Source organism: Helianthus annuus, chromosome 1 (genome assembly GCF_002127325.2).
Source record: "Helianthus annuus cultivar XRQ/B chromosome 1, HanXRQr2.0-SUNRISE, whole genome shotgun sequence".
NCBI classification, from domain to species: Eukaryota; Viridiplantae; Streptophyta; class Magnoliopsida; order Asterales; family Asteraceae; genus Helianthus; species Helianthus annuus.
Window position 1 is genome coordinate 61467205 of NC_035433.2, and position 22927 is coordinate 61490131.

At 34.1% G+C, this 22927-nt stretch overlaps 1 protein-coding gene across 1 annotated transcript; it reads left to right on the plus strand.

The window, feature by feature from the left end:
* Window positions 1-11644: 11644 nt before the first annotated feature.
* On the plus strand, window positions 11645-17131 carry LOC110867355 (receptor protein kinase-like protein ZAR1). Its single transcript, XM_022116427.2, has 2 exons — window positions 11645-13109; window positions 16238-17131. Exons 1-2 carry the CDS (start codon window positions 11792-11794, stop codon window positions 16882-16884), a joined length of 1965 nt encoding a protein of 654 aa, XP_021972119.1. The 5' UTR covers window positions 11645-11791; the 3' UTR covers window positions 16885-17131.
* Window positions 17132-22927: the final 5796 nt, after the last annotated feature.

Here is a 22927-nt window from a genome sequence, read left to right on the forward strand (position 1 = left end):
ATTTAAGTTATTTAAGTTATTCATTTGATATTAAATATAATAATAAATACTTTAACATTAAATGTTAACAGTAACAAAAAACCACTATAAAATGGCATAGACATTCTTGCCATCTAACCACATCATGGATTCTTCATGGACTGACGAAGAAGACATTGCTATTGCCGTCTCGTACGCTGCCGCTCATGATGAAGGCACTCACTCAGTCTCCGATCCCGCGTTCTGGGGTCAGGTTATGAACTTATTCTGCATTCACGTGCAAGAAACGACCCGTAGCCCGAATGAGCTCGACACTCGGTGTGCTTTCCTACGTTTCAAATGTAGCCGTTTCTTAGGAAGGTACAAGAACGTTAAAAAAAAGGATCGGAACAACATGGACGAAAAGGAGGTGATTGAAGAAGCCCTGCTAGACTATGCAATAATTTATGACGAGGATTTTGAACACATTTCAGTGTTTGAAATCTTAAAAAATTATATTTAGTAGTGTTTTAGAAATTTTTTTTTTATTTTGTATCGTTTTTTATGTTATATTAAAAACATGTTTTATCGTTTTATCTAATTGGAAATCCGTTCAAAACATTAGATGACAAATTCCACAAATACAACAATATTGCAAGTTCAATTATAAACACTAAATAGGATAGTGATGCAATAAATACTAATTCCACAAATAAAACAATATTGCACTTGCAATTAAAAAGGTTAGCACATACAATTTCTTCGACTTCATCTTTCGGTCAAATCTCACTGCTTTCAAGTTATTGTTCTCCTCTATTAATAACCTGTTTTGTAATTCTAGGTTCTTGATCTTCAAATCTTTAAACGTCACTGTAGTTGAGGTGCCGTATGAACGTTCAAGGAACATATTATCAATATCTTGCTTCCCCAAGAAGAATTTGCAATCACCTCTCTACAAAAACAAAGCAACTATAAAGTAATTGCAATTCACTATCTAAAAATAACAAATCCAACTTACAGGCCAGTGAGAACACCCGTAAAATTCTTCACCATTTCTTTGACTTTTAAGTCTAGCAACCCGAACAACAGCAAGAATGTCGTGATGACAGTACACATTTCCATCCAAATCGACCTTGAAAAGTCGTGGTCTTCGAATTAGACAAGAGGTAGAAGACGAGGACATGTTGAATCAAATGTTACAAGTTGATATTTCTTTTCTTTTATAAGAGTTATATTCATGTTTTCATCCCTGAAGTTTGTCAAACATGACATTTTCAGCCCGTTAGGTTCATTTCCGTAACTCAAAGACATTAAAACCAAAAAATAATGTAAAACCGGTCACTTGGGGGATTCGAACTCGGGACGTGTACTTCAGCAAACGACGTGGTGACCGGTCGGGCTAAGCCCTCATCCGTTAATAATCAGCACATGTATTATATCTATACAAACTTTAATAGTAATATAGTAATAACTCAAAGACATTAAAACCAAAAAATAACTTAAAACCGGTCACAAGGGGGATTCGAACTCGGGACGTGTACTTCAGCAAACGACATGGTGACCGGTCGGGCTAAGCCCTCATCCATTAATAATCAGCACATGTATTATATCTATACAAACTTTAATAGTAATATAGTAATAACTCAAAGACATTAAAACCAAAAAATAACTTAAAACCGGTCACAGGGGGGATTCGAACTCGGGACGTGTACTTCAGCAAACGACGTGGTGACCGGTCGGGCTAAGCCCTCATCCGTTAATAATCAGCACATGTATTATATCTATACAAACTTTAATAGTAATATAGTAATAACTCAAAGACATTAAAACCAAAAAATAACTTAAAACCGGTCACAAGGGGGATTCGAACTCGGGACGTGTACTTCAGCAAACGACGTGGTGACCGGTCGGGCTAAGCCCTCATCCGTTAATAGTCAGCACATGTTTTTTATCTATACAAACTTTAATAGTAATATAAGTAATAACTCAAAGACATTAAAACCAAAAAATAACTTAAAACCGGTCACTTGGGGGATTCGAACTCGGGACGTGTACCTCAGCAAACGACGTGGTGACCGGTCGGGCTATGCCCTCATCCGTTAATAATCAGCACATGTATTATATATACACACAAGTTGTATTATGTTAAGCTTTAACTTTTCAAACATACTAAAAGTTAAATTTAAAAGACAACTTTTTACAAAACAAAAAAAAAAAAAACATTACATTACTTAAAAAAAAAAAATTACACTACCAAAAAAGATAAAAAAAAAACAAACAAACATCTAAATCCAAACCCTAATCGTTTCCCACTGCGAGACATGTTCGAAATCATGTCCTTCATCGTGGCGGAAGTTGATAAGGGCAACCGCCTTGATGTCGTCCTCGCTAAGGCCCTCGGATGAGTTTTCCACAGCCTTGTAGTAATTTTCGAACTTCTTACATTCCAACCGTATAACCCGAAAACGTGAAGATAATGCATCAACGGTACGGCCGTGGTTCGGACCACGGAGTTGTGCAAAATATTGTTGCACCCGGACCCACAGACCACCCTGCCCTCGACGAGGAGGATTCACATACACCTCCTCCCAAGCCTCCACCAAAGCTATGTCCTCAACTTCCGTCCACCCGTGAGAAGCCATGTCTGGTTGTGTGTAGAAAGTTGAACAATGATGTGGAAGGAAGACAACGCCGTGTGAATGTTTAGATTTAGGGGTTTATATAGGTGGTGAGGTAGCCTGTTGAAAGTTTAAAACGTCTTGAATTTATAAGATGTTGAAACGTCTTAAACCCCATTAATTTATAACAGGTTATAACATCTTTAAACACATAGATAATACTGATTTACTAAGAAATAAAACGTAACATACTAGAATTTTAAACTTTATTACTATTTAATACAAAGTACATAATCCGCTATTTCATTTGAACTACAATACACTAAACCAAAAATTCCATATTATAACACTGATACAAATATAAACTCTTTGAACTACAATACACTAAACCGCAACTTCCATAAATTTAAAATGGGGTTCCCCAGCCGAAAGTTGATTCCGGAGATTCCCATCAAGAAACCTAGTAAAAAATACTGTGGGTTGTGAACTGGTAAGTTCCATCAACACTCACGTATTTTGGCCTAGGTGATATGTAACGGGTTGTCCAAATTTGGTTCTGAGGTTTCCCCGCTGGGTGATGTTACAAGACCTGGCGAACACACTGATGAGAGCCCATTGTGTTAGCCAAAGTCTTATTAACCATCCAAAACGGGAAGAATCGTCATTACCTGAACAACCCGTTTAACCCTTCACGTGTCCGTTGTAGATGAGTTCTTGAACCCGATCAACCCCGCAGAGCACGTATAAGGGAATATTAGACCTGATCCCATCAAAACTGGGAAGATCTATGTCCGTTGTAGATGACTTCTTAGAACCAGTTGCAGATAACTTCAAAGAACGATTTGTTGAATCCGGGGGTCTGCCCATTTTTTTTTAAGCTGTAAACACCAATGTTGTAGAAAATATGGTTAATAAGAAAACATTGTGTATATCAGGGTGGAAAATTGAGACTTAAAAACAGGTTCAAAACGTCTTGAAAAATTCTTCGAAAATCGTGAAACGTCTCAAACGTCTCAGACGTCTCAAAAGTCTCAAACGTCTGAAACGTTGAAAACCGTGAAACGTCTTAACAATTAAATAAAATATTAAAAAAAATTAAAATCAAATATTAAAAAAAATAATTTAGCTTAACGGCTAGTCACACTCAAACGTCTCAAGCCATTTCAAAACGTCTTGAAGCCACTCTCAAACGTCTCAAGCCATGCAAAATAGACGCTTAACGGCTAGCCACTTTCAAACGTCTTAAGCCGTCTCAAACGTCTTAGCCAAGACGTCTCAGCCGTTCAGGTAAAATGACAGGGTTGTGGGACACGTGGCACTATGTGATTGGACAGCCGTCAAGACGTCTAGCCTAAGTTCAGACGTCTCCACGAGACGGTTGACCAGGCTATTTTTGATGGTTTGACCAAGACTTTGACATTTTGGCGATTTTCCCAAATACTTTTGTCCATTTATTATAGATAATGCATGCATAATGCATTAAATGTTCTTACATAACATTCGTACGTATGAAAGGATCTTTATACGACTTTGGGCCAAGGTCCGTTAATGTATTACATATAAGTTATAACCAAATTTGATCAATCATATTTAATAAAGATAAAACTATACTAGTTAATATAAACTTTTCAAAACTATACTAGTTTTTAAAAGTTATTGCAGGTTTTTTTATCGTAATAGTCTTTAAAACAATTTTTAAAAGTTATTGTAGATTTTTTTTATGAATGTTGTAGTTGAGGTTTGTAACCCTGGTTCTCTCCTCTCAAAAAATAATGGATGCCACGCGGCATCCATCAATCGGGCCATTGCTAAAAACAGTCAACTAGAAGCGAGAATTGTAGAACCCACCCTTTTTAATATAGAGGGTAATTTAGTTAATGTCTAGCAATTTTTAAGATTTAATACAAATCTAAACATATTGTTTTGTTTAGTCTTTTTTTAGTCTATACCTCAATGTAATATGTATCGTATCCTAAATAATGTTTTTTCTCTCATAATATCTAAAACGACTCTATGTTGGATATAACTTTGTTTTAAATTAAAGAGTTAATTATTGTTTTCGTGCCTATGGTTTGTTAAAAATCACTATTTCAGTCCATTAGTTTAAAAATTGCGATTTCAGTCCCTGTGGTTTCACTTTCGTAACCATTTCAGTCCCTGTGGTTTCATTTTCGTAACCATTTAAATCTATTTATTCTGTTAGTACAGAGACTGAAATGGTTACGAGGTGGATTGAAATTGTTATGAAAGTGAAACTACAGGGATTGAAATCGCAGTTTTTAAACTAATGGACTGAAATAGTGATTTTTGACAAAGCACATGGACGAAAACAGTAATTAATTAACTCTAAATTAAATTTATGACAATATATTGACAAAAATCAAAGAAAATTGTATATTTAAACTTAAAACTAAATTATATATTAATTAAAATGAAAATTAAAAAGATAAAACTACCCTACTCTAGAAAATTCTAAAATGTGAAGCATGTTCAATGCAAAAGGTAGCAAAAAATCATTGTTGTTTGTATTTGTTTCTGTGTTTGTGTGCATGTGGATTAGATGAATCTTACTTTATATCGAATCCAAGGGTAAAAGTAAAATGTTATGAATAATGACAATTTGATCCTTCAATAGTTCAATGTGACCTATGTTCACATGATTACATATGATATCAATGCTTGGTCAATTCTATATATAAAATATATATGAAATGTTTAAAAAGAATCATCATTTTACAAATATTTTAAGGCTAAATATCACATTTTTCGTTCGAAAAGAATCGGTTATCAAGTTGGACCAAGTATCGCAACATATAAGGCTACCCTTCAAATGATTAAACGTCTAATAATCAGGATTACTTAATCTTATATAGTTATAGTTATATTTACTCCTAACACTCTAACATACTATTCTATTACATCACTTCTCTCAAAACTTGCTTATTGAACAAAAGCCATACTCAAATGTGTTTTCAATTAATAGATCACTACGACTTAAAATGATAACCAAAAGATAAAACATTATGCTTATTGTAAAAAGTACGGAATCCCTTACACGCAAGAATTAAAAAATCCAATAATCAAAAACAGTTTAAATATAATGGTTATTGTTTTTCAAGTCTGATTTAAAAAAAAAATAGAAAAGATTTGTTTGATTGTTCATGTATGTAACACGTGTGTATGCAACGACACAAGTTCAAAAACTACATGAACGAATTGATTTGATGGTTTTTATATACGTACATAACCTACACATGTGTATACTAATTTCTAAACACGATACATTGATAGAAAAGTGGTTTAAATACGTTGTATATGTGTACTCGAATAAATTTCGTGTACGTTGTATGTGTACTCGAATAAATTTCGTGTTCCAAAATAATCCTCTTATAAAAAGTACGATAACCATAATAAGAACATGAAATTATTACAAATGTGATACATTAGCATTTACATGACGGCCTATTTCTCTCACCACATGTAATATGCATCACCTACGAGTGATTATTTATTTTCAAAGATTTCTAGTTATAATTACTCATTTATTTATGTATGTGTGTATGGGAAGAAATTCAAATTCTACTTCTGTTATACTGTGCATAAAGGTTGAAAGGCATGGTGAAGCAGTAATGGCATGCTTTTTGGTAGATCGTACCTCCAAACTGAAAAGCACACTAGCTTGTCCCTTTCTTTGTATTTTCCAACAAACGATTTAATCTCACATATTATAATTTTATTTTAGAGTTAATATTCGCATATCCATTCTCTTTGTACGTCGTACGTACGTATGTAGGTACATACATACATACATACATACATACAGAGAGAGAGGGGAAGGTTAACGTATATTACGGCTTAACGTACATCACGTACGACAGGTAATTACGCACGTTCATTTTAAAATCACGCACGTTATAACTCAAAAATCCAAAATCACGCATGTTAAAACACAATAATCACGCATATTGAAAACATTAATCACGCATGTTATAGAACAAATCACGCACGTTGTCGTACGTGAAGTACGTTAAGCCGTAATGTACGATATACTTTTTCTATATATATATATATATATAGGCAAAAGATCAAATACAAATAATCTTAACATACTAAACATACAAATTGAAGGAAAACTCAAAAAGACAATGTGGCATTTTTATAATTACCACCAACTATCAAAGTTACAACCAAAAATACCTAAAAAAACACAAATTTTTTTTAACATTTTTTATTAAAAAATCGCTACATTTCGTTAGCAAAAAAAAAAAAAAAAAAAAATTTTTTTTGGCTGCTACTAAAAGTAGCGATTTTTTAATAAAAAATGTTAAAAAAATAAAATAAAATAATTTGTGTGTTTTTTTTTTATTTTTTTAGATTTTTTTAGGTTTTTTGGGGGTTTAGTTTTTAGCATTTTAGCTTGGGGGGGGGGGGGGGTTTAGGTTTTTTTTAGGTTTTTGGGGGTGGGGGGGGGGGGTTAGGTTTTTTTAGGTTTTTGTGAGGGTGGGGGTAAGGTTTTTTTAGGTTTTTGGGGGGTGGGGGGGGTAGGTTTTTTTTAGGTTTTTGGGGGGTAGGGGGTTTAGGTTTTTTTTTGGGGGTGGGGGGAGTGGTTAGGTTTTTTTAGGTATATTTGTAGAGTAACTTTGATAGTTATTGATAATTACAAAAATGCCACCTTGTCTTTTTGAGTTTTCCTTCAATTTGTATGTTTAGTATGTTAAGATTATTTGTACAAGAACTTTACCCTATATATATATATATATATATATATATATATATATATATATATATATATATATATAAAGTGAAAAAGACTCTTTTTGTGATTTATATTCTAACATATCTTGATATCGTTAGGCTACGAGTCCTTTGGTATGTATACGATAACTACTTTGTTTTTGTGATGTATATTCTAATTTTAAGCTTGACAAAATAAAAGGCTCCACCTCTACATCTTATTTCCATACTCTTTTTAAAAGAGTATGGAAATAAGATGTAGAGGTGGAGCCTTTTATTTTGTCAAGCTTAAAATTAGAATATACATCACAAAAACAAAGTAGTTATCGTATACATACCAAAGGACTCGTAGTCTAACGATATCAAGATATGTTAAGATGTCTATATAATAGCGGTTGAGGATTCTAGTCACATTGTCATATGATAGACAAACATATAGATTGAAGAGTTGAGCAAGACGGTGTGCGAGTTTTTTTTTTTTTAATGACTAATGTTACTCTTACTCTATGTTACATTAATTATTATAAAATAATCTTTTTGTATAGGTTTAAATTTACGACCTCACCTCTAAAATGGTATGTGACTTAACTGTTCTAAACGAGAGATATCAGATCATGAACTTTTGGTTGTGTATTACACTCCAATCTCATCAGTGTATAGAAATTATTCATTCGCGTAAAGGTGGTGGTTAACAAAATTCAATACATCCATATAAGGAACTAGTGTTTTATTCATTTTCTTTGCGTATTGTTGACATCACGATACTTAGTTTTACATATATAAGATATTTCACATGGCGTTTAGACAAAATATATATTACTAGAATACTCATTTTAAATTTTCAAATAGGTCATAACTTTGTACTAAACTTTGGGAACAAATGTTTAAGAAAGAAGACTACACGTATTAACTAATATGTGGCTTTGTCTCTAGTATCATATACTTACAAATAAGAATAATTAAAATAATAAACTTATGCCAAAATTACAGTGAATAAATATTAAACGCCGTTAGGTGTAGACAAAATGGAGAAAGCAGACCCGTGTTTTTTATACCTTCCGTTTTAATCTCAATGTTAACGACGGGATCACTTAAAACAGTCAACACCTACATAACAGGACATCTGTTGCAGGTATATTCATTTTGACCCCCTTGGGTTCTGCTTATTTCAAAATATCCCAGATACTAATCTACTTTTACATCCAATGCCCTTTTTATATAATTAATCTTTGTTTTAAGGTTTTGGTAACATGTTTAAAAAAGGCACCATACGTTTACTGAAAATCGAAGTAGGCGTTTTGTTGTTGGTAAATTTTATTATACAAGTTATCTTGACTTAATAAAACATGATTTCATTTGTATTTTAATATAAACTAGTATGTTGAATGATAACTGACATGATCTCTTCGTGCGATTTGACGAGAATTCGTCTGGTATTGATTCGGTTGGTTACACAAGGAAATTAAGTCGGTATCAGTTCAGTTTGTTGTGTTGTGGTATTGGTATTGTACTGACATGTCCAAAAGAATGTGTTTTACATTGAAAACCATAAAAAAAACAATATCGCTACATATGTCGGTAAACTATACCAGTTCCGATAATAATGATACCGACACATATGTCAATACCGGTTCGGTTTAGTTCGTGATGGTACTATTTTGAATAAAATGCTTGTTTCAAAAAAGATTTGTATAAACGTTGGAAAGTAATATTAAACACAATCATGTACTCATTTTTTTAAGAAAAGAAATACCCATTTTCTTATTGAGAAGGGACATGGGTTATCGGAAGAAAATCAAGTTAAATAAAAACTAAAAGAGTTAAAACGTATATTATTAAAAGTATAAGAGCTGAAACTAGAACTTAAAAAAATTATATAATAACATAAAAAAATTTAAAGGGTAAAGTACACTTTTCGTTCTTTATGTTTGTACCAGATTGCAATTGATAACCTTTAACTTTAATAATTACAGTTACATTCCTTTATTTGCAAAACTCATTACACATTTCGTCCTTTTGCACTAACCAAGTTAAAATTTTATGTTAAGTTAGATCATGTGCACCTCATATGAGGACATTTATGTCATTTTACCCCTATCCCTCAACTAGCTCTCTTTCTCTTTCCTCTCCAACCAACCACCAAATCCAGCCACCAACCAACCCCTGCCACCCCCCACCGCCAACATTTCACTGCCTCAAAATGAAATCAATTCGAAGCCATAGAAACAGAGATTAGAGGAACTGACTCTTACTGGAGCTAATAATCATTTATCTGAAACCTAAAAAGAACTGAATCATCCTTAATCTGCGCCAATGACGGAATCATCCTTACAGGTTACTCCGGTGAAGGTTCCGAGGTACTTCCGTCTATCCAACACCCAGTTCTTAGACGATGGCAACAACAAAACAAACAAAAACATGACGACACATAGACTCGGACCGACTTCCTAACCCGCACGGTACATTTCCCATACTTCTTCACTGCTGCTTTTGTCACCTTGGCTCCAGTCGCCTCCTTCTTGTCCACGCTCTTTATCACCCACACAGCCACAGTCTGCCTCGTGTTCCTCACCGCGAACCCCCTAGTGATGGATACTCAGAAAACGTCTCCACCACCATCGGTTTAGTGGGAATCATTTTAATCATCCCCGCATCTCCATTCTTTAAAAACTTGGGCTCCTTCTCAAAAAAAAAAAAAAACAAAAAAAAAAACCCTTATCTTTCACACCGTTCATCCCCAAATCAATAACCCTATCTCCCCTCCAAATCCCCCAACCTTAAACTGACAAATTTCTGAAGGTAATCGACATTTCTGAAGTGTTCACCGTCGATTGTTTGTTTGGAGAAGATGAAGGTAATCGACAAATCGGAAGCACACGAGCTCACTTTCGAACAAATCGGAAGCACAGGAGCTCATTTTTGAACAAATTGGATTAGACATACGTCTTGTTATCGGTTGAACCATCTTCAACAACCTCCTCTATCTTCAACAAACTTTGGCGCCTTCAACAACCTCCGTCGATGCGTCTCACATAAATCACCCGCACCTGCACCACTACCACTGCCTTCTAAGTTCTTGTTCTTGGATTCTCTCTTCGATTTCACCAAGAACACAGAGGTTGAAGCTTATCTGAGATTTAGGGTTTGTGTGCAGACGATGAGAGAGAGAGATAGGTAAAAGAGTGATACAATTGTATTAAAATATTGGTTGTATTTTAATCATATTAAATACTATAAATAATTAATGAAAAAGACTAAACTGCCCTTAGATGTATAGATCTAACTGGAAATTTTAACCTAGTTAGTTTTAAAGGACGTAAAGTGTAATAGATTTTCAAAATAAAGGATTATGAATGTAATTATGAAAGTTAAAGGTCATCCATTGTAATACAATACAAACATAAAGGACGAAAAGTGTAATTTACCCAAATTTAAAAGTCTCATAAATTTTTTTAAAAGTCTTTAAGATGTCACAATAGTATTACATGATTTATAAAGTTTTAAGCATATAATGGATACATGTTAATTGTGATAGTTATATAATATAATTGAATGCTTGTCAATAATATCTTCGATTTCGGAACATCAATACTTGTGAATTGTTTATGTATGTAATGTATCATATTATAATTATAAATGATATTTATACCATAGTTATAAAAAAATGTTGTAATTGGAAATCCCAACATAGTAACCCAATACCAATATCACATAGCTAATGAATTACCTGACAAATACCATATAGATATTATTACACCAAGTATGAGACATAATGAGATTAGTAACCCAATATCACCCAATGAGGTGGTGGTGGAGTGGTAAAGGAGAGTCTTGGTGTTTTAAGGGACCCAAGTTCGATTCCTGCCCTCCCCATTATTTTATGAGGCACCTGCTGATTATGGAAGACTAGGCGAATTAGTGGAGATCGCTAGTTCGATCATTGAACTGCGCGAGTTTTACCTCATCGCACTGTCGTGCCTTCGGGCGAGTGTTCACGGGATTCGGCTCTAGGTGAGGGTTTTTCCCGGTTCGAAGATGAGTGTATCCTGATGTGGTGAATTTCGTCAATAACCCATTTGAAAGATTCGTTGACCGTAACCCAATATCAAATAGCTAATGAATTACCTAACAAATACCATATAGATATTAAATATGAGACATTGTTATCCCTAGGATAGCCTTAAACTTGAGGAAACTTTAATATACATTTTCATAATATAGGGGTTTATAGAAGCTTACAAGAAACTTAGAGGGTCTAACTGATCTACAGCCCACATCCCAACGTTCTTCTACAAAACACCAAAGAAAACCCTAACAAAATTCAAAATAACTCCTTAAATCTCATCTTACTCCACTACCAACCTCGATTAATCCACCCATCCATCATCAAAATTCAAATTCTCACATCTTCTCCACCGTAACATCTCGTTACATCATGAATCCATAATCATCATCATCTTCACACATTGATTCCAAACACCATGAATACATACACATTTTCTATCTCTATATCCATCTTCTGCATCCTCACTCACATTTCATCATCCTTAACCTCCGATGGCCTCTCGTTACTAGCCCTCAAATCCGCCATCACAACCGACCCAACAAACTCTCTAACCACCTGGTCCGAAACCGACTCCACCCCCTGCCATTGGTCCGGCATCACCTGCAACTCGGCCCACCGTGTCACCGCCGTCTTCCTCCCTCACCGCAACCTCACCGGCTACCTCCCCTCAGAACTCGGCGCTCTTCTCTCTCTAAAACACCTCTCTCTCTCTAACAACAACTTCTCTAAACCCATCCCCGATCATTTATTCAATGCCACTAATCTCTTATCCATTGATCTGTCACACAACTCCCTCACCGGACCTTTACCGGAAAAAATTAAAAACCTCAAAATGTTAACGTTTTTGGATTTATCTTCGAATCGGTTAAATGGGTCTTTACCGGAAAGTCTTGGAAACCTTACTAGCCTCGCCGGAACGGTTAACTTGTCGTGGAATGAATTTTCCGGCGAGATTCCGGCGTCTTACGGGCTGTTTCCGGTCATGGTTAGTTTGGATCTCCGGCATAATAATCTCACCGGAAAGATTCCGTTAGTCGGTTCGTTGCTTAATCAAGGACCCACTGCGTTTACCGGAAACCCGTTTTTATGTGGGTTTCCTTTGCAAGTTCAATGCTCCGACCCGGAAGCCCAAAACCCGACGGTTTTATCGAATCCAGATGCTCCGAAAAATTCGGGTTTAGTACCCGGGTTATCGGGTAAACCCGGGTCGGGTTCGGGTTCCGGGTCAGTTGTGGTACCGTTGGTTTCTGGTGTGTTGGTGGTTATTGGGATTGTTTGTTTTTCAATGTGGGTTTACCGGAAAAAATGGAGGTCAACGGAGAGAGAATTAAGGAAAAGAGAAATAGAAAAAGAAAAAGAAAATATAGTGGTAATTAGGAATGAGGATGAAGGGCAAGATGGTAAATTTGTGGTGATGGATGAAGGGTTTGGGTTGGAATTAGAGGATTTGTTGAGGGCTTCTGCTTATGTGGTGGGGAAGAGTAAGAGTGGGATAGTGTATAAGGTGGTGGCGGGGCGGGGTGGTGCGGCAGTTGGGGCGGTGGTGGCAGTGAGGCGGTTGAGCGAGGGGGATGGCACGTGGCGGTTGAAGGAGTTTGAGGCGGAGATGGAGAGTATAGGGAGGGTTCAACATCCTAATGTTGTGAGGTTAAGGGCTTATTACTATGCTAATGATGAGAAGCTGTTGGTTTCGGATTTTATTGGCAATGGAAGCTTGTACTCTGCGCTTCATGGTTAGTACCTTGTTATCTAATCCTTGTTTATTACCCTTAACGTCCGGTGCCAGTAGTGCAAAAATACCGAAGCTAAAAATCATAATTATAATTGTGTATTTAGATTTTTTTTTTTTTTGAAAATGTTAACAAACGCAAGTTATCGGAGAAATTTTAAATTAAATGATAAATGATATTATTTAATCGCGTTTTTAACCTGTGTTAAAATCGGGTAAATGGGTAATTGGGTTGTGATCCGTCCAAAAATGGTCTTGGGTATGAAAGGATTTGGTGTATCTTGTTTTGGTAAAGTAGAATCAAATGATCAATCATGTTGTTTCTTTATGTGAGCTTGATGCAGTCTGTTATGGTATGTACTCCAAATATTATTTTTTATCGTTTAGTATATCACTAGGTTATAACCCCGTGTATTACACGGGTCGTATAAATAAATTTTATATACTAAATAATAAAACAATATATCTTTAACAATCTCTTTTATTGCATGAGTTGAATAAATATAATTTTATATATTAAATAATAAAAAATTATATCTATAAGAATCATATTGTACGGGTTGAATAAATATAATTTTATATACCAAATAAAAAAGTTATATCTTTAAAACTGCTTGTTTTACACAAGTTGAATAAATGTAATATTGTTTACCAAATAATAAAATAATACATCTTTAAGAAACCTCATTTATTACACGGGTTGAATAAAGTAATTTTTTATACCAAATAATAAAAAGTTACATCTTTAAAAATATGTGTATTACACGGGTTGAATAAATGTAATTTTCGTTACTAAATAATAAAAAATATATATCCTTAAAAAACCCCGTGTATTGTACGAACTGAATAAATCTAATTTTATATATTAAATAATAAAAAAGTTATATCTTAAAAAACCTCATCTATTATACGGGTCGAATAAATGTAATTTTGTATAGTAAATAATAAAAAAGGTATATCTATAAAAAACAACGTGTATTACACGGGTTTAATAAATCTAACTTTATATACCAATAATAAAAAAGTCATATGTTTCAATATACTAATGGATAATACTCGATACGCGATGGATATGGTAATTGTGAAGATGGTTCTTGAAAAGAAGATATGTTATTCAAGAAGCAAATCAACTTCTATTTGAGTGATAAAATGTTGGTACCAATACCGACAAATTGATTTATAAATTCTTACAATGAATGATAGGTGTTACACATTAATGTTTTATTATATATTATAGTATAAATATATATTTATACTGATATAAATAGATTATTATATTGTAGTAAAATTTGTTAACAAAGTCTCAATAAATTTAACCATTTATTTAAAACTTGTAAATGTAACGAAGTCTCAATAAATTTAACCATTTATTTAAAACTTGTATATGTAGAAATGATAAATAATATTAGTTAATTTTATTTTAAGTTTCGTAAAATCTATTTGATACCAAACTAAACAAAACATTCAAATACATAGTTAATATCAAGAGTAAATTATGATTTTGGCCCCTGTGGTGATATCACTTTTACCCTTTTAGCCAAAAAACGAATCTTTTAACATCTGAGCCCACAACATCTTTTTTTTTTTTTTCTAACTATTTTGGCCCCTACCAAAAGGGTTAGAAAAAAGACCTTGGGGTCCAAAAGGGTTAGAAAAAAAGACGTTGAGGGGTCAGATGTTAAAAAATTTCTTTTTGGGCTAAAAGGATAAAAGTGATATAACCACATGGGTCAAAATCGTAATTTACTCTAATATCAAATTAGATAACTAAGTTTGAATTTGAAGTAAATAGATAAATATAAAAATAATAACTAAACTAAATAATATTTAGTAGGAGGATTATCTATAATTAATTAGAAGAGATTAAATTAAAATTATAATTATCTATAATACATGGCCTAATATGATGACAAGTGTCCTCAAATTGGTTTCTTTTATTATATGTATAGATGTGTTTGAATTTGTAAAACATGTTTTACAAAACTACCCTTACAAAAAAATACAAGATATTTTCTTGAATTTAAAGGACAACTAAATTTGTTAACTAAATGACATTAAGGATAAACGAGTTTTTTTTTTTTTTTTTTTTTTTTTAATTTTAAATAGTTATACTGTTGGTTCATATAAGCTATACTTTTCTGAAACTGTAGCATGTTTGATTATTCACTATTATTCGCTAAATATAACCAAAGTTAAACCAGATATAACTGTATTGACCATTTTACCCATGTCATTTTTTAACGACAAACTTACTCTTAAAATCCACCTAATGTTCACTTTGTGGGGCTTGAACCCATAGTTGTCGATGGCGAATAGCGACAAGGCACCTATAGGCTACGTAGCGAATAGCGACGACTATTTTATAAATAGCGATTACACTAGAAAAAAGAATTTTGAAAATTTTTATATGTATATTACATCAAAATACCCTTGTATATATGATATTTTACATGTATATTTAACAAAAACCTATAAATCCAGCTATTTTATAGCTATATCTAATTGATATTAACATCAAAAAAAAAAAAAAAAACCCAAACTGTCGCTAAGCTCGCTATTCATCGCCGTAACCAACATAGCGTATAGTCGCATCGCCATAAAGCGTGCTATAGCGACCGCTATGGTCGCTATCGACAACTGTGCTTGAACCCGCACCACTTTGATGACGATAAACACCAGATGCCGCTATACCAAGAGGCCATTGGCCCCATGTTACTTTAAACACAGAGATATAATTGGCATTGCTATGTAGTGGTAGATAGGTAGATGAAATATGGACCCTATGACATGTTGTAAGTTATTACTCTAGGAAACCATATGATCTGTTTGACAAAGACCAAACAGGTAAAAGGTTAGCAGGGACCACTTGCGCACAATTCTTTTGAAATGGAGTTCCATAATGACTTGTACCTCATGTAATGCAACTTGTAAGCTGTCTTGTATCTGTGTTTCAGATTCAGTTGTCCTGTTCTTCATTTTACTAGTAAAGAAATGACACATGCTGATTGCCTTCGTAACCATTTTATTTCCAGTTTTATGAAAATGAAAAGAAAATTGTACTTGTAATTTCGTAACTGGACTACCAGTTCGGTTATTATTTTTACTAATTTTGTTTCTCCTTTTGATTTTAAGATGTTGGTGGGCCCACAAACCCGTTACCTCTGTTATCATGGGCTTCAAGGTTAAAGATTGCACAAGGCACCGCCAGGGGTTTAGCCCATATTCACGAATGCAGCCCGCGAAAACAAGTACACGGGAACATTAAATCATCAAAAATCCTTCTAGACGACGACTTACAGCCTTTCATATCCGGGTTTGGGCTCAACCGTCTAGTGTCAATCACCGCCCCAAAATCCACTACCCGGAAGCTAAGTACTAGCTCTAGCCAACATTCACTCACGGGCTCGAAAGGCTCGTCTTCATCATCAAACATGTACTACGTGGCTCCAGAAGCCCGTATGTCGGCCCACAAACTTAGCCCAAAGTGTGACGTCTACTCTTTTGGGATCGTGCTTTTAGAGATGTTAACGGGCCGCGCTCCTGAAGATGGTGGGCTGGATAACGATGGGAAAGGGTTAGAGAGCTTTGTGAGGAAGGCGTTTCGAGAGGAAAGACCGTTGACTGAGATTATTGACCCGGTGCTTTTGCAAGAAGTTCATGCTAAAAAGCAAGTTGTGGCTGCGTTTCATATCGCATTAAATTGCACGGAGATTGACCCTGAGGTTCGACCGAAGATGCGATTGGTCTCGGATAGCCTTGACCGCATCAAATTGCAGTGAAGTTTGGTTAAGATTTTTGCAATGTAATTGACTTAAGATTAGGAACAAAGATGAAAGCTTATAAAAAGGTGGGTGTTCCTTTTGGCTGGATTTTGATGTTAGAAGTTGCCCTTTGTTTTGAAAAAATATGTATGTTTTAGGTTTTGTAATTAGGGTTAACTTGAGGGAGGTAATTGCATTTAGAGTTAACTTGAGGATGGTAAGTACAACAGTGTTTAACTTGAGGGTTAGTTTCCGTTTTTTGTTATCATGCTTTCAAACTTTATATTTAACTTTCAAATATAATAATGATTTGAATCTGTATTCCAGTGAAACGTAACATGAAAGTTTGTAACATAAATATATAATTAGTTGCTAGCTATCACTCTATTGTAGCAGAACATAATTGAAGTTTTTATATTATTAATTGTAAGTGCATGTGTAATGGGGATTTATGAGACGCGATGATGGTGATTTATGAGGCATGGCGCCCCATAGCGCCCGGCAACACCAATACTCCCAGCGCTATGGGGGTGATTTAGGATGAAGCCGTTATGTACATAGCGGCGTGAAGCATCTGCAAACCTTTCCCCCACTCACACACATATATATATATACACATATGCATGTATAATTGAAAGGGTTATTAATTAATTCGGTAATGATGAGGTAGGGGTTTTATGGCTACGCGCTCTAGTGATATGACGCCTCATAAAGCCCCTGTATGACGTGGCCTGTCACGTGTCGCATAACGCCCCCAAATGGGCTTTATGACTACGCATGGCCTAAAAGTACATATATTATCTCAAATATTTTCTCAAGATAAAAATCAAAATAAGTTACAACTACATTCTAGCAGTCTAAAAATCCATATAAAGTAAAAATCTAAATTTCATTCATAATATATTAAAGTGTAGAAGAATATAATTTTGAAAAGAAAAATGAAGAAAGATGTAACTTTCATTTGGAAAATGGACCGATGAAATGTGGATCCAGGTTTAGTGACCCAAAACTTAATTTTCCTATAAAACCCAAAAAATATATACAACAGTCACAATAATTTTTTTTTAGATACGCAATACTTCAAAAATAAAAATTATGTGGTAACTAGTATTAAGCATCCCCGCGTTGCGGTGGGAGCGAGCACTATTGCCACACTACTGTCAGCGACCACCACACTGAAGTTGCGGTGTTAATGCAAAGAAATTAAAACGAAACGTAAAACATAGAATAAAATAAAATAACTAAGTTGATCTATGACTCGCACGCTACAATTAACCCACGTTTATTTTTTCCCGTTTAACAGGTTCATCGTAATCTATATAATATATATATATATATATAGGTTTAGGATCCTGTACAAAGTGCTTAATTTGTAAGAAGTGTAAGAAATATTCCTGGAATGACAAGTGTCCATCCTCTTAATTAATTCAAAAGGGTAGTTTTGTAATTGTACATTTTGTCATTTAATTCAAATATCAGCGAATTATATGGTAACCAGCGAATTATATGGTAACCGTCATCAATCTCCAAAAAATCAACGAATTTCTTCATACTTTATCATAAATAGATCTATAATCAGATTCATGGCGTGGTGTTTTAAAACAACTGGATAAATTGACTATGATGTTGGTCATGGTGTTTTATATAGAAGGTTGCTGGGGATTCCAGATAAAACACCATGACTTGAATCATGGCGTGGTGTTTTATCTGGTGACATTGTTCATGGCATAGTGTTTTAAACATCTGGAGACAAAACACCACGCCATGAACAATGTCTCCAGATAAAACACCACGGCATGAATAATGTCTCCAGATAAAACACCACACCATGAACAATGTCTCCAGATAAAACACCACGATATGAACAATGTCTCCAGATAAAACACCACGCCATGAATAATGTCTCATGATAAAACACCATGACTTGAATCATAGATGTTTTAAAACACCACACTATGAACAAGGTCTCCAGATAAAACACCATGACTTGAATCCTAGTCTTGGTGTTTTAAAATCTGGGAATGTTTTGTATTTATAAAACACTACGCCACGAACAATGTCTCCAGATAAAACACCACGCCATCAACAATGTCTCCAGATAAAACACCATGACTTGAATCTGCGATTACGTTTTAAAAATCTGGGAATGTTTTAAAGTATGAAGAAATTCGCTGATTTTTTTTTGGAGATTGATGGCGGTTACATATAATTCGCTGATTTTTAGGAGTTTGATGGTTGTGTTTGAAACGGTTACCATATTTGAAAGAATGGAAAAGACACTATTGCCCTTCAATTTTACAAAAGCCCCTTCTAATTAAAACACAATTTACATTTTAATACCCTTTTGATCTCAACCATTAGATCAAAGATCCAATGGTTTAAAACACTTCTTACACTTCTTACACTTTGGACACTTTTTACCATATCCCTACCCTATATATATATATATATATCATTACCACTATACAAACCATAATGCATACATTACAGCAACCTTTGCATCAATATGTTGCAAATTATATTTATACAAGATTTTTTGACTAAATTAATTAGATTATTATAAATAATGATAATTTATAAATAAAACAACACAACTTTGAATGGATCAAACCGATTGAATATGGTAAGATAATGAAACCATTATTTGATTAGGGTACAACCACTTAAGCACAATTTACTACTATACATGCATACAAAAGATATTGAATTTGGTAAGGTAATGAAACCATTATTATTTTATTAAGGTACAACCACTTAACCACAACTTACAACCTATATTTGATTAAGGTACAAGTATTTAAACACAACTTACAACCAAACATACACACAAATGTTTCAAATTAATAGTATATAAATATAAATTACAATGGACAAAATCATGAAGATTGAAGATGATGGTGATAACAGGCCACAAACTCTAATTATATGGAGGTGAAAGCATTTTTAATTCGCTCTTCAAGTTTGATGTTAGATCGGCAATATTTGGATAGAGCGTGTACGGGTTCATCCCCTCTCTCTCTTCTCTTCTCACGGACTATGTTTGAGGTAACGGCTCTTCAAGTTTGTTGTTAGATTGGCTATATTTGGACAGAGCGTGCACGAGTTCATCCCCCTCTCTCAATTCTCTTCTCACAGACTATGTTAAGGTACCGGATTTTAACATCGACTTCATGAGGACTACAAATTTCTTACAAGGAACCATTGGAGATGCACTAAGTTCTTGCTATAGATAGTGGAATGACAAATATTGGTCTTGGTCACACGCCTATACACCCCAAGATTTATGACCTTAGCTCTATGAATAATCAATGATAACAAGGGAAAAGGTATTGAGAAAAAAAAAAGACTGCTTTCTTATGATTTTGAGAATAGTGGAAACATTAATAATTAGTTACATTGCATGGTTGTAACTTTTTAGTTTTTTATTAATAGAAAACTAGTGAGATTCCCTCCGTGCTTTGCGGCGAGAACTCGGTTGGTATCTATTCGTTTCATTACGGTATTAATACCCACAATAGCCTACTGTAATCGAAATGGAAGGCCTTTTATTGATCGAAAACAATAAAAACGAATAGTGATACCGGTACCTATGTTGTTCAGTTAATATCGGTTCGATTGGTTTGCATTAGATTGGCTATATTTGGACAGAGCGTGCACGAGTTCATCCCCCTCTCTCTCTTCTCTTCTCACAGACTATGTTAAGGTACCGGATTTTAACATCGACTTCATGAGGACTACAAATTTCTTACAAGGAACCATTGGAGATGCACTAAGTTCTTGCTATAGCTAGTGGAATGACAAATATTGGTCTTGGTCACACGCCTATACACCCCAAGATTTATGACCTTAGCTCTATGAATAATCAATGATAACAAGGGAAAAGGTATTGAGAAAAAAAAAAGACTACTTTCTTATGATTTTGAGAATAGTGGAAACATTAACAATTAGTTACATTGCATGGTTGTAACTTTTTAGTTTTTTATTAATAGAAAACTAGTGAGATTCCCTCCGTGCTTTGCGGCGAGAACTCGGTCGGTATCTATTCGTTTCATTACGGTATTAATACCCACAATAGCCTACTGTAATCGAAATGGAAGGCCTTTTATTGATCGAAAACAATAAAAACGAATAGTGATACCGGTACCTATGTTGTTCAGTTAATATCGGTTCGATTGGTTTGCATTAGATTGGCTATATTTGGACAGAGCGTGCACGAGTTCATCCCCCTCTCTCTCTTCTCTTCTCACAGACTATGTTAAGGTACCGGATTTTAACATCGACTTCATGAGGACTACAAATTTCTTACAAGGAACCATTGGAGATGCACTAAGTTCTTGCTATAGATAGTGGAATGACAAATATTGGTCTTGGTCACACGCCTATACACCCCAAGATTTATGACCTTAGCTCTATGAATAATCAATGATAACAAGGGAAAAGGTATTGAGAAAAAAAAAGACTACTTTCTTATGATTTTGAGAATAGTGGAAACATTAACAATTAGTTACATTGCATGGTTGTAACTTTTTAGTTTTTTATTAATAGAAAACTAGTGAGATTCCCTCCGTGCTTTGCGGCGAGAACTCGGTCGGTATCTATTCGTTTCATTACGGTATTGATACCCACAATAGCCTACTGTAATCGAAATGGAAGGCCTTTTATTGATCGAAAATAATAAAAACGAATAGTGATACCGGTACCTATGTTGTTCAGTTAATATCGGTTCGATTGGTTTGCATTCTATGTTTATTTCTTTTTTCAATATTGCGATATAAATTTTATTGACAACAAATGATGTGCCGCTATCATACCAAACCGAACTGAAACCAACTGAACAACATCTGTATCGGTATCAGTATCTATTTTTAATTGTTTTCCTTTCGGTAAATTGACACCGTATCGCTACCATACTATACCGAAAAACATCATTTTTCGGTACAAGAGTTTCTTTATATTGTTTTTTCTAACGATAAACGGACATCGTAGTGCAACCGTACCATACCGAACATCGATACTGGTACATGCATTTATTTTTATGATTTTCAATTTTGAAAAGATTTTAATTTATACCACCCTCTCTATGACTATAAATGAATAACATTACCAGTATTGTGACACTCTGAACCGATCGGTGTCATGCAAACAATATCGGTGACAATTCGGTGTTCGTTTTTATCGTGTTTGGTCATGTAAAATATGTGTTGATTTCTATACCAAGTGTATGTATCGTACTGGTACTGTAACGAACCGAACTGATACTGATCTAATGCAAACGGTAACGTACCACCACATCGCATAGGCAAATAACTTGTAATGTTAAAAAAAACATAGATGCGGCTTTTGTTAAAAAGTTAACACTAAAAATCAAATTTAAACTTATATAAATACATAAAAATATCATTATAAGTTCTATACATTAAAATATCATTATAATTAAATTAATCTTTTATAATACAATTTACAATTTAATGAACATTGTTCATTTACTTTGTAAATTAATAGATAGTAATTAAATTAATCTTTTATAATACAATTTACAATTTAATGAACACTGTTCATTTACTTTGTAAATTAATAGATAGTAATAGATAGTAATAGATAGTAATAATAATAATAATAATAATAATAATAATAATAATAATAATAATAATATCATTTTCAGGTTTTCATACAAAATTTAATTTTTAGTTTTAAAACTTTTCAAACGTATAACAATAATTTTAAAAAGTATTATCATGAAAAAATGTCTAGGTCAATAATAATCGCAGGTTCTTCTGCTACGAAGTCACAACTTTGAAATTGAACATGTTTTATTTTTTTTCTTTTCTTTTACAATTTTTCAAGGTAACCAAGAAGATGGTGGTCCATCACGAGGTTGCTCAGAAAGAGGGAGGGAATGTGGCGTTCCTGTCCGTCCTGGGTCTACGTGGCCCCATCCCAAACTCCTCCCATTTCCACAATGCACAACCTTAAAACTATAATCATATGTATACATACTATTGCGAGGTTATCTTAAAACGCTAAATTATTGGATGAAAATGAAAACCAAAATTGAAGCGTT

What these genes read in the sequence shown, in the direction of transcription:
- LOC110867355 (XM_022116427.2), top strand. Translation starts at nt 11,792, where the DNA reads ATGAATACATACACATTTTCTATCTCTATATCCATCTTCTGCATCCTC. An exon ending in CTTGTACTCTGCGCTTCATG is followed by an intron (nt 13,110 to 16,237) that starts GTTAGTACCTTG and finishes TTTGATTTTAAG; the next exon opens with ATGTTGGTGGGCCCACAAAC.